We start from the raw sequence: 13,116 nt of genomic DNA, 5'->3' as shown, positions 1-13,116 counted from the left end.
ACTCGAAGATGACGCTGAAATCTTTCTGGTCCTATTAAAGGCCATTTCCTCAATATCTGTAGAGGCATAATCCATGATAATGCAAATCCAGACCAGATTATGCTAGAGATCAACTTTTGGGAGAAAGATACACCGTAGCACAAAAGATAAATATCTGGAGATAGCAGACTAAATATATGAATTTAATTTCTACTTCTTCCTCTAGAATTGCTAAAAGGGCAAAACTTATGTAGGACAAACAACAAACAGACAACTGGAGACAACTGTAATAAACCTGTGGACTCCAAAAAGTAAATAGACAAATTTTAAATGTCTTAATCGGTAGAAGAAAGCTGAATCCTAAACCAACTGGGTAAACCTGAGTAAGAAACATCTGGCTGACTGATCTTCCCCAATCCTAGCAGAAACCTAGAGATTTAGTCTCTGGAAAGGATAAAATAGAAGATCTCTGTTCTTGGAGGTTCTCTGATACATTTGAGGATTTGGGTACATATTTGAAATAAGGAGATTTATTTAATGTTTACATACTGAATGTTAAGATTCCCCTAATTTTTTCTTCCACTCAGTTTCCACATTTCATGTTTCCCTAGGCAGTTGGTTCAAAAAGTCTTTGGGACTTTTGTACAACCCCCAAGGGAAGACCTAGAGATATTTGTATCAAGGGTTCTCCCTACAAAATAGACTAGCCAGAAAATCATACAGGGAAAACGAGTTTGGAAGCTCCACCAATGCATACTTGAATTTCCAAACAGTGTTTTGTTTTGTTTTTTTTTACATTTTTCAACAACTGAGTATGTCTCATAATTTAACTTTTTTTTTCAATTTATTTATTTTCAGAAAAACATTATTCATTATTTTTTCGCCACACCCAGTGCTCCATGCAAGCCATGCCCTCTATAATACCCACCACCTGGTACCCCAACCTCCCACCCACCCCCCCCTCCCCACCCCACCCCCGCCACTTCAAACCCCTCAGATTGTTTTTCAGAGTCCATAGTCTCTCATGGTTGTTTTGTTTTTTAACCCTTTTTTTACCACATATGAAGAAACACCTTACAAAAGAAACTTAAACTAATGGATATATTACAACTTGGAAGAAATGAGCTCTGCAGGGGAAAGAAAACTTCCAGACAGACAAGTGAAACTAATCAACAGACCTTCTGCATAAATAAATACAACTGCATGAAAGAAAAACATTCATTATAAAAAGAGTCTTAATTAAAGTCTTTTTTTTTTTTTTTAAAGATTTTATTTATTTATTTGAGAGAGAGAGACAGTGAGAGAGAGCATGAGCGAGGAGAAGGTCAGAGAGCGAAGCAGACTCCCCATGGCGCTGGGAGCCTGATGTGGGACTCGATCCCGGGACTCCAGGATCACGCCCTGAGCCGAAGGCAGTCGTCCAACCAACTGAGCCACCCAATTAAAGAGTCTTAATTAAAAGTATGATAGCATGAAGAAACAACTAGAATAGTTGAAAAGAAAGTTGAGGACATACCTTGGAAGGTTGAGCAAAAAGATAAAGAGATGGAAGAGACAAGAAAAGATATGAAAATTGATTTAGGTAGTATAGACATTTAATAATATTTGATCTTCCCATCCATGAGCATGGAATGTCTTTGTGTTATCTTCATTTTTTTTTTCCTAAGTTCTTTTTATAGTTTCAGAATAGAGATTTTTCACCTCTTTGATTAAGTTTATTCCTAGGTAGCTTATTGTTTTAGGTGCAATTGGAAATGGGACTGATTCCTTAATTTCTCTTTCTGCTGCTTCATTACTGGTATATAGAAATGCAACAGATTTCTGTGCATCTGATATCTTTTGACTTCACTGAATTTGTTAGTTCTCTCTGAGATAAGGTACTTGCAAATTACATATCTGATGAAGAGTTAGTATCTAAAATATATAAAGAACTTACAAAACTCAACACTCAAATAATGAATAATCCAGTTGAAAAATGGGCAGGAGACATGAATAGACATTTTTCCAAAGAAGACATACAGATGGCCAACAGATACATGAAAAGATACTCAGCCTCACTCATCACAGGGAAATATAAATCAAGCTATGGAGAGATATCTTTACACCTGTCAGAAAGGCTAAAATCAACAAGATAGGAAGCAACAAGTATTGCCGAGAATGTAGAGAAGGGGGAACCCTCTTAACACTGTTAGTGAAAATGGAAACTGGTGGAACTACTCTGGAAAACAGTATCAAAAAAGTTAAAAATAGAACTACCCTACAACCCAGCATTTGCATTACTGGGTATTTACCCAAAGGTTACTAAAATATTGATTTGAAGGGATACATACACCCTGATGTTTACAGTAGCATTATCTATAATAGCCAAATTATGGAAACAGCCTAAGTGTCCATAGACTGACAAATGGATAAAGAAGATGTGGTATGTATGTATGTGTTTTTTGTGTTTATAGTGGAATATTACTCAGCCATCAAAAAGGAATGAAATCCTGCCATTTGCAATGATGTGGATGGAGCTAGAAGATACTGTGCTAATAAGCAAAATGAGTCCAAGAAAGACAAATGTGACTCATATATTGAATTTAAGAAAGAAAACAAATGAGCAAAGGGGAGAAAGAGAGGAAGAGAGACAAACTAAGAAACAGACTCTTAATTATAGAAAACTGTTGGGTCGCAGAGGGGAGGTAGGTAGGGGATGGTTGAAATAGGTGGTGGGGATGAAGGAGTGCACTTGTGATGAGCAACAGGTGTTGTATGGAAGTGTTGAATCACCATATTGTACACCTGAAACTAATATTACACTGTATGTTAACTGGAATTTAAATACAAAAAGATAAGAGTAGCAGTTCAGGAGATCTAGTGAGCCACTAATGGGAGATCCAGAAAGAACAAAGAAAACAGGGAGGACAGATCATTAATAAGGTAATTCAAATAAGTTTTAAAGAACTGAAGGACATGAGTTTCCAGATTCAAAGGGCCCAGTGATTGCCCAATATAATGGATGGAGACAGACCCATACTAAAAGCCTTTTTATTTTAAAACAATAGAGACAAAAGGAATTCCCTTCATGATGGAAAGTAGCTTTTCAAGTGATGGTTGTACAACCAGCACTGAGGGAAACCATGCCAATGGAGCAGGCTGGAAAGCTCTGGGAGAGATTTCTTAAAGAAATGGAGTACCTATTTTGTTTGAACATGTTGAAAGGAGATGCACACAACTAGGGAAACATTTCAAGGTGAATTGTACGTAGATAAATGAGCAAATGTAAAGCAAAACACTTACTGACTTTAGAAAAGCAACAGATGATGCAGGGAACTGTATGCCTCAGTTGTGAATATTATTTGCATAATAAAAGTGACTGTAACTGTAAGAAAATACTATATATTGAGATAACTCAAATTACCATTACACCCGTTTTTTTGGAGGGTGGAGAACAGAAGTCTTGGAACATGCTTAATCATTACTTGTGTTTGCAAGTATGACAGCAATGTAAGTATGGTAAATATTAAAAAGTCAGTTAATTCAACAGGCTTGCCTCCAGGGAGCATCTGGGTGGCTCAGTGGTTAAGCGTCTGCCTTTGGCTCAGGTTGTGATCCCAGGGTCCCGGGATTGAGCCTCACGTTGGGCTCCCTGCTCAGCAGGAAGCCTGCTTCTTCCTTGCCCACTCTTCTCTGCTTGTGTTCTCTCCTTCTCTTGCTGTGTCTCTCTCTGTCAAATAAATAAACAAAATCTTAAAAAAAAGAAAATAAAAGGAATGAGAATGGCAGAACTATGCTGTCATTTGTAGTAACCCTTGTAGAATAACTTTTCTTTACACTCTTGAGATGTGTAAGTGTAGTAATAGGCTTTTTAAAAAGAATGATGTAAAAAAGGATGTGAGTTTCAAAACCAGATAGACCTGATTTTAACTTCCAGCTTTATCAGCCGTCCAAGCCTTAGTTTGCTCATGCGTAAAAATAAGGATAATAAAAGCTATTTATCATAGTAGGCATGAAAATAAGGTATATCATAAAGGGATAGTGCCTGGCTCCTGGTAGATGCTCATGTTTTTTTGATTGACTGAGTGCATATACAAAGGAAAAAACAAATGGACAAATAAGCTCCTAGTATAGGGTTAGGATACATGATATATGGTCAGGTACGTGAGCTGTCATTATTATCTTAAGGTGGTTTTTTGGTTTATTTATTGGGAGAGAGTATATAAACACTAAAAGTGAGGCCGTATAGCAAAGTAGTTAGGCATTTTCAGCTTTGTCACTCACTGTAATTTTGGGAAAGTTACCTAATGTTTAAGTTTCCAGGTATATAATGGTTATAGTAGTTTGAAAGTAAACTTGTTTTTATAAATAAATTAAGGTAGCCAATGTAAGCACTTTGTCTGGAGCAAAATAACGACTCAAATAAATAGTGGCCTTTGTTAATAAATAATGTTGTTAACCTCTATAAAATAGTCATATTAAAACCATTATAATGGTAAGTGGGAAGATTTAAAATTATATCTTCATCGTGATTACAGTGATATAAGAATGGGCATACTTAAGGATAAGGAATGGAAGGAAATTACTCCTTCCCAAAAGGTAAACAAATATGTATTAGAGTGATAGGCTATCAGTGATGTTTTAAAAAGTATTTTCTTTGTTGTTAAGTTGCTTATATGCAAAGTTCAAGCTGGAAAAAAGACAAGAGTGAAAAGATAGCAGTTTAGGAATCAGAAACCTGAGTTGGAATTCTAGTTTCACTGGTTTTTAGCCATTTTATTTTGGGGAATTATTTACCATCTCTGGGACTTACTATTTCTTGTATTCAAGATGAGAAAACCATCTCCCTTCCAGATTGAAATTTAAATGTGAATTTGAAGATCAAATATGATTAAACTTAAGTGTGAAGGTTAAATGAAGTAACACATATGAAGGTCTATATATAGCTCAAAGTGATGTACAAATATTGTCACTGCAACATACTAATTTCCATTTTTACCTTTATTTTTAAAAATAGACCTCAGAGAGCTAAGATGAGATTCTGGGCCAAAGGGAAACAAGGGGAGAAGAAGACTACCCGAGTGAAAGCTGCCACCCAGTCAGAGGTTTTGGGATTCCTTGCTGGCTCAGAAACGATTCTATCTCATCAGTTTCCAGATGGTAAAAATGGACAAAGAATGGAGATTGTCTTTATAATTTGTTCACTCTTTCTTATTCCTCTAGTGTTTGCAGTGGCAATCCTGTTGGCCAGATAGTGTAATGAAATAGGACCAGAGTTGTAAAATCTCTCCTTAAATAAAAGATAATTATAAAATTACATTGTGTAGAAGTTCCAAGGAAGTATGGTGCAAAATGGTGAAGCAACAACTTTAAGAATGATAGTGAATCTTCAGTTAGTCTGTTTTCTAATGTGTAAAAACTTAGTTGTCATTCATTCACTTAACAAATATGTATTTTTATTAAAAATTAAGATAATAGCAGCTAAGTGCTTAGCATGTGCAAGACTCTGTACTAAGCATGTTGTATGTATTAATTTTTCATCACAATTTTGGGGGGTTGGTATGATTATTATTCCCAGTTTATAGATGAGAAAGCTGAAGCACAGAGAAGTTATCTCCTTACACACAGTAGTTGGCAAAGCTGAGATGTGAAATTAGCTCCAGAGGCCACATTCTTAACCACCGTGCTATATTTTAAGTACCTACTATGTATCAAGTATTTGCTATACTATACTGACTTTATAATTGTAGCTGTCGTTTTAATTTTGGGGGCATCAATCATAACGCACTTGAACATACCCAGTAGTTAGTTCATCTGTTGAGAAAACTGGCCTTTCTCAATGCTAGAATTACTAATGCTCTAAGGATTCCAGTAATTCCAGCATTAGGTGATTATGCCATTTTCCTCAACCCTTTGCACAAGCATGTATGAGAGTTTTTAATCATTATGCAAAGATGCCAGCTATCTTCAACAGTAATGGGGTGGATAAGTATCAGAGGTGGGTGTGTGGTAATGAGTGGGTGAAATACCAGTGGGTAGGTGAATAAAATAAAAAGTAGATCTAGGAAGAAAGTTATCTCTAAAGGAAAGATAGAACAGGTCCAGTTACAATAAATAAACAAAACTTCTCATACCTAGGATAACACAAAGGGGAAAGGAGAATAAGATTAACAAGTTTCACCAAAGCAGAGGCACCCATGTGTCAGAGTAAAAAATGGTAGACCTATAGTTAGATCCCTGTTTTTGTGTCTTTTGTGGCTTTGCATTTATGAGTTGGCAAACTGATAGGGTTAAAAATCAATAGTAAATTAAGTGAATACTACAAGTTCAGTTTGGGAAATTTGGGAAATCCTTACCATTGCATTACTAAGAGGGTCAATTTCCTATATCTAATCTGGTTTATAGTAATCATTCTAAATTTTTCATTTTTCACAGTTCTATTCTCCATGGTTATTTTTAAGAAGGAAGCATAAAGCTTTTAAGTTGAAGCATGTATTATTAGTAGACTTCATTGTGTGTTGCTTCATAAGGATATATATATAGAGAGAGAGAGATTGTAGCTTCTTATTCATCTTTGGGTAGTAATTTATTAAGTTATCCCTTGTTTTTAATACTGACACAGTGTTATAATTTCTTTAGTAACCATTATTTCTTTTATTATAATAATGATACTTACTTTGCTAAATTAAATTATTAGATACTCTATGCCTTTGTTATATAATGGAATTAAAATCAATTGATACTAACTTGCATATATGTATATTTTGTATCTTTATAATTTTTATTCTGGTGCGATATCTGAGATTGGGCTTGTCTTCTTTCTGCCTGAGGTAGCATTTAGCATGTAGGAGGCTACTTTTCTTCTTCATTATCAGAATTAGCTTTTAGAAGGAATGAGGATATAGCATTAGACAGGTGAATATGTGTGGGGAAACAAATAGCTATGTGAAATGAGAAGAGGCCAACATATTTATCAAGCCCCAGGTAGGGCTTTGGCAAGCCCAGTGTAGTTCTAGAGTTCGATGGACTTACATGTATCCATTTCCCTGTTGTAAACAGAGATGATTTTTTGTGCTTTCCAGTATTACATACTAAGATGTAATGCATTCCAGGAATTCTTTGAGAAATTTGGACAATTATTTGGGAGATGTATAAGAAAATCCTAAATACCAAAGAGACCCAGAAGTGAGCTGGTTGACTTTCTTAGCTCCCTAGACAGGTTGCCACAATAACTATAGATAATATCACTGAAGTATTTATGGCTTTAGACCCTAGTAATGAGATAATAATTATCAAATTTCACTGGCTTGCTGGATTCATATGTAGTTGAATATTCTTTCAAACAAATCTAGTAAAGCTATGACTGGCTTAATGGTTAGCATTTAATGTGCTAGGGTGGTTACGTATATTCTTCCTTTTCTTCCTTTGGGACTGAGGTATTTGGGATGCAGGCTTCAGTTCTTTAAGATACCTCCACCCAGGTTTTCAGTATCAGACCTTAGCCCCGTGGAGGACATAATAGCATTTTCCATTGAAAAGTGGTAATTTAAGAATACATTTTCTGTACAACTGTGCAGTCTGTATTTATTGTTTAACTGCCTGACCACAAACATTAGTTTTACTTTGCTTTTTGGTTACATATTTTTCCTTCAGTGACTTACTAAAGGAAGTTAAACTTAAAAAGAAGAATGTGGAGATTTCAATATTTTCACTAAAAATTTTTCTTTGGATACTTTATCTTGAATTATAGAATTAGTTCAGTATCATCCGACACCTCCTTTGAGCCCTGAATTGCCTGGTAGTTGCCGGAAGGAGTTTAAAGAGAACAAAGAACCTTCTCCAAAGGCAAAGCGGAAGCGAAGTGTGAAGATCAGCAATGTGGCTTTGGAGTCTATGCACTGGCAAAATGACTCTGTCCAGATCATAGCAAGTGTCAGTGATTTAAAAAGTATGGATGAATTTCTTCTGAAAAAGGTACACTCTGCATGCTGAGTTAGGCCCATAAGTGGCTTTGACTATGGAATACTTTTTTTTATCAGAATATGGCCCCTATAGATCAAGTTTACATATGCTTCAGTAAGTTAGATGGTCTGTTCTTCATGGAAAAGGTGTAACTAATAGGATATGCATTACTCATACTGGGAGGGCAGGATTTAAGGTTTTATACTTTACTGTTGACTTGCATGTTACCGTAATTGTCACATTATATTCCATGTGGTAAGGTGAGGCTTGTCATTGCATACTTGGAGTTTTTGCTCTGGTAACAGAATGATAGAATAATCCAGTGTTAGAAGGACCTTAGAAATCATCTGGTAGTAATAAAATGTTGACTCTCTAGTCGTGCTTTTACCTAAGTCCCGTAATAACAGGGGCTTGCACTTTCAGGACCATCAGGACCGTCATTGTTGAAGAACCAATCAGTGTCACTGTTGTATTCACCTCTTTTTAATTGATTGTGTACAAAAACTCTTTTTATGGCCCCCAGATGAATGATCTAGATAATGAAGACAGCAAGAAAGACACATTAGTGGATGTTGTATTTAAAAAAGCCTTGAAAGAATTTCGGCAGAATATCTTCAGCTTTTATTCGTCTGCCTTGGCGGTAAGTTGGAATGCGTTAGAAGATATTCACTAATTAACATATGAAAAATTTGGCTATGCTGTAGAAGATAGTATGGAGGCTGTGTTCAATGAAAGATTTCGCAAATTCCTTCTTTTTGTTTTAGGAATAGGAGGGAAATCATACTGACTGGTCTCAGATTATACCTTCCTTCAGTTTCCTTGAGTAGTTTTTTTCCCCTCTCTTAACGATGTTGAATCTTATTATAAGGTGATATAAATTCACATATTATAAAAGTGATTCTATGGCTTTCTACTATTTTGACTTCTCATAATCCTTTTAGCTCTGACTTTAGCTTCTAATTTTCATATGTGTGGAATTTTACATTTTTCCCCAGTGGAATTAGAGCAGTTTATGTTCACTGATTTATATATCAGTTTATTTGACTTTCAGATTTACCTTACAATTTTATATGACATTGGTCATGTTTTAGAAAGTTTATTTTCATGCTAAAGTAGATAATAATTAATGCTTTGCTCTCTAGAATCTATGAATTTTCATATTTTATAAAATAATTTGTATTCATTTTTCTTTGTTCAGTCTGTAATTCATTGTGAAAAGAGAAATCAGGAGAACTTTCTTGTGTATCCTCTACTTTTTCTTTCTCAGTATAAGAATTTTTTTTTTTTTTTAAACATAAACCATGCAGTCTGAGAGAATAGGAATTTCAAGACCCTACGAGCACTGGGTGTGGTGAAAAAATAATAAATACTGTTACGCTGAAAATAAATAAAAAATAAATTAAAAACAAACAAACAAAAAAAAGAATAATCAAACTGGGAAAAAAAAAAAGGAATTTCAAGACCCTAATAAGAGTAGTGATGAGACTATGGCAAATGACTAATTTTGCATAGAGATAACGTTGGCCGTATTTTTCTAATACTGTGCAACTGCTTATTCTGTTCATGTCTTTCTCTGCTTCATACCTGTATTTCCTAGATTAGGGACTTCAGGTTGTTGGGTATTCCAATAGGCTTAAGTGACATAAGAAGTGCCAAAATTATGAAATAGAGCTTAATAGTGGTTTTCTAACCCTAGATCAAAAATGTTCAACTTATTTGAGGAAGTGAAGGAGAAACAAATTCTAAACATATATAACACTTTTGGGTCATATTAAACACCCCCCCCCTTTTTTCTCTCACAAAAATTCCAGACCTTATTTAAATAAATTAAAAGTAATCCCATGTAGTCCTTCACGAGTAGTACAGTGTTATTCAGAATATTTCATTCTTCTTTGGAAAAATAAAATAATGGTTACCTAATGTATTATTAGGCAAGGATTCAAATATTTATTCTTTCAAGTTTAGAGTGGAACTATCTAAGCAAGTTTCATCTCTGAGGTGATAAGTAATTAAGTGGGATGCAAATAATCTTTATAGCTAAATATAATTTAAAAGCCAGGCTTGTGGAGAAGTTCCCAGGATTTTCTGAAATTGTTACATTGTTTAAACTGTTAGGTATTTTGCTAAAATTTAATAGTTTTTATTCTGCATTCATTCATTCCACAATAGAGAGGGCATTTACAGATACAATGTGACCATTTACAGATACAGTGTGACCTCATGGGCTCGCCCATTAGAAAGGGTCCTAGTCTTTGTTCTTAACACTACCCAATACAAGTTGAATCAATCTTCTGTGTTTAAAGAAATTCTTTATACCTTACATGTCTTCTCTTATTGCTTATTAGGTAGATGATGGGAAAAGCATACGATATAAAGATCTCTACGCACTATTTGAACAGATTCTGGAAAAGACCATGAGACTTGAGCAGCGTGATTGGAGTGAATCTCCAGTCAGAGTATGGGTCAACACTTTTAAAGTGTTTTTGGATGAATATATGAATGAATTCAAAACTTTGGATTGTATACCCACAAAGGTAAATATGATATGTTTGATTTTTAAAAGGATTCAGTTAAGAATTCATTTTTTTTTAAAGATTTTATTTATTTATTTGACAGAGAGAGATCACAAGTAGGCAGAGAGGCAGGCAGAGAGAGAGGTGGAAGCAAACTCCCTGCTGAGCAGAGAGCCCGATGCGGGACTCGATCCCAGGACCCTGAGATCATGACCTGAGCCGAAGACAGCGGCCCAACCCACTGAACCACCCAGGAGTCTTTCTCAAAAGTTTATCAGACCATATTATCTAAACCTTCTGCAATTAATATATTCTTTGCTGAGTTAAAATATAACATTGTGTCCTCAGTATTATACCCTCCACTTTGATAGAGGTCACTACATGAATTTCCTTTTGAAAAACTGTGGTTAAAGATGTAATTCATTGGGTGCCTAGGGGTGGCTCAGTGCGTTAAAGCCTCTGCCTTTGGCTCGGGTCATGATCCCAGGATCCTGGGATCGAGCCCTGCATTGGGCTCTCTGCTCAGCTGGGAGCCTGTTTCCCTCTCTCTGCCTGCCTCTCTGCCTACTTGTGATCTGATCTCTACCTGTCAAATAAATGAATAAAATCTTAAAAAAAAAAAAAAGATGTAATTCATTGTATCTTTTGATGGCCTTTTTGTAAGGAAACACAAATTATATTTCTTCTTGAATTAGGTTTTAGGAAAATGTGTGTTTTTTGAAATCTGTATAACAGTAATAATAACATTTACTTATTGAGTACCAGAAATTATACTAGGTGTTGCATATTTTAGTTAATTCTTGCTTCAGCCCTATTAAATAACTATTATGAAATCCATATTACAGGGCGCCTGGGTGGCTCAGTGGGTTAAGCCGCTGCCTTTGGCTCAGGTCATGATCTCAGGGTCCTGGGATCGAGTCCCACATCGGGCTCTCTGCTCAGCAGGGAGCCTGCTTCCTCCTCTCTCTCTCTGCCTGCCTCTCTGCCTGCTTGTGATCTCTCTCTGTCAAATAAATAAATAAAATCTTAAAAAAAAAAAAAGAAATCCATATTACAGAAGACAAAGTTCTGTGTTACATGTTTTCTTTCAGTACTCCAGTTGAAATAATTAGGTATCTAATTACTAGGTATCAGGAATACTATTAATCCTTTTTATTGATCGGGTCCTGTTTTATTTTCAGTTATTTTAATTTATATGTATTTAAATTTATAAGCCATTTTAACTCACTTTTGAAATAGTCAGATATAAATTAATCCTTGAAAGTTCTTGTGTTCTAGGTCTAGGTTATACAGAAGATTTTTTTAGTAGGCATATATTGCCTTTGTTTATAATCTTAAAGGTTAAGTTTGGATTGTCCTATACTGTGGTTATTAGGAAATGTCATGTATAAAAGAGCCTTCTGTGTCCCATGTGATAACTTTGTATATTTAGCTCTGGGATGGAGAGTATTTTAGAGCTAAAATATGGAAAGTCCAGTCTTAAAAGTTAGTAATCACTCAGTTAATGACTAAAATAAAATAATCATTTAAATTAATATGGAATGGCTTCTGAACAGAAATGATGTTTTAAAAAGGTAAGAATCCCTAAAGTATTCTTTTATTCTATCACTTTTATGAGTACTATGTTTCACTGAATTCAGAAATTTTCTTACATTTGCTTGCCAGCACTGCCATTTTCTTCTGAACAATAAAAAACTGTTTAGTATTACCTGTTGAGCAAAAATCTAAGCATTCACAAAGAAGTAAGAAAATATGTTTGTCTTTGCTATATCACAGTTTCTGTATTTCTCTCTCATCAGGTACCAAAAACAGAAAGAAAGAAAAGAAGGAAAAAAGAAACTGATTTAGTAAGTTATAATTCATTTCTTATGTTAGGGTGAAGTAATTTTTAGCAGTGTGAAGTATATTTTAAAATATTTTTGTGGATATATTTAAGGAATATTTATCAGATGCCCAAGGGTTTATCATTTATGTCTGTACAAAAATTTGCAGTGGCAGAAATATCTTGAATTCTGTCACTTGTTATCAGTGGTGGTTTCCTAAAATGGTAGAGACATGAAAATGTTTACTCATAAAAGGTACAAATATCTCTTTTCAGATATAGGAGCTTTTTAACTTTCCCTCCTTTCTTTAAAAAAAAAAAAAAATTAAGACTAAGATTTTACAAATATAACTACTTCTAATTCAAAAGACATTCCAGAATATTATGCCATGTTCTTATCTGTTGTATTATGTATCTTTATTGTGTATTTTACAATAATCTCTGTAATTACGAAGATGACTTACTCCCTAGAGAAGCTCATAATTTACCAGTGAAGGTAGGCATTTTAAAAAGTCATTAGAATAAAATAGTACAAAGTCTGTTGAATTACAGAAAGGGAAAATGAAGGAAAGTTTTACAAAAGAAAATACATTTTTGCTCATTCTTGACAAAGGAGGAGTAGCTGGGACAGATAGTATCTAGCCAAGGGGAAAGAATATAGTAGTCGCCCTTCTCCACCATTTTACTTAACTGCACTTTTACTTACCTGTGGTCAGTCTGGAAGCACATGATCCTCCTCCTACATCAGCCTTTTCTGCTTCATTTTGCTCCTTTATGTTATGGAGATGTCTTCTTTCCTTAAACTTCATGAACCAACTTCTGCTAGCGTCAAACTTTTCTTCTGCAGTTTCCTCACCTCTC

General features: G+C 34.9%; 1 protein-coding gene across 7 annotated transcripts in view; it reads left to right on the top strand.

The window, feature by feature from the left end:
• The window catches only part of MYO9A (myosin IXA), a 321,690-nt gene that overhangs the window by 222,290 nt on the left and 86,284 nt on the right, over positions 1-13,116 (top strand). For all 7 annotated transcript variants that reach the window (XM_044231266.1, XM_044231267.1, XM_044231269.1 and 4 more), the window contains 5 exons: positions 4,976-5,118; positions 7,709-7,932; positions 8,444-8,560; positions 10,266-10,454; positions 12,233-12,280. In XM_044231266.1, coding sequence (XP_044087201.1) covers positions 4,976-5,118; positions 7,709-7,932; positions 8,444-8,560; positions 10,266-10,454; positions 12,233-12,280 — 721 coding nt within the window. The remainder of the gene's footprint in view (positions 1-4,975; positions 5,119-7,708; positions 7,933-8,443; positions 8,561-10,265; positions 10,455-12,232; positions 12,281-13,116) is intronic.

The sequence above is a fragment of the Neovison vison genome, chromosome 13 (genome assembly GCF_020171115.1).
Source record: "Neovison vison isolate M4711 chromosome 13, ASM_NN_V1, whole genome shotgun sequence".
Lineage (NCBI taxonomy): Eukaryota > Metazoa > Chordata > Mammalia > Carnivora > Mustelidae > Neogale > Neogale vison.
Note: the sequence above shows the minus strand (reverse complement) of the source record. Positions and strands in the feature narration are given on the sequence as shown.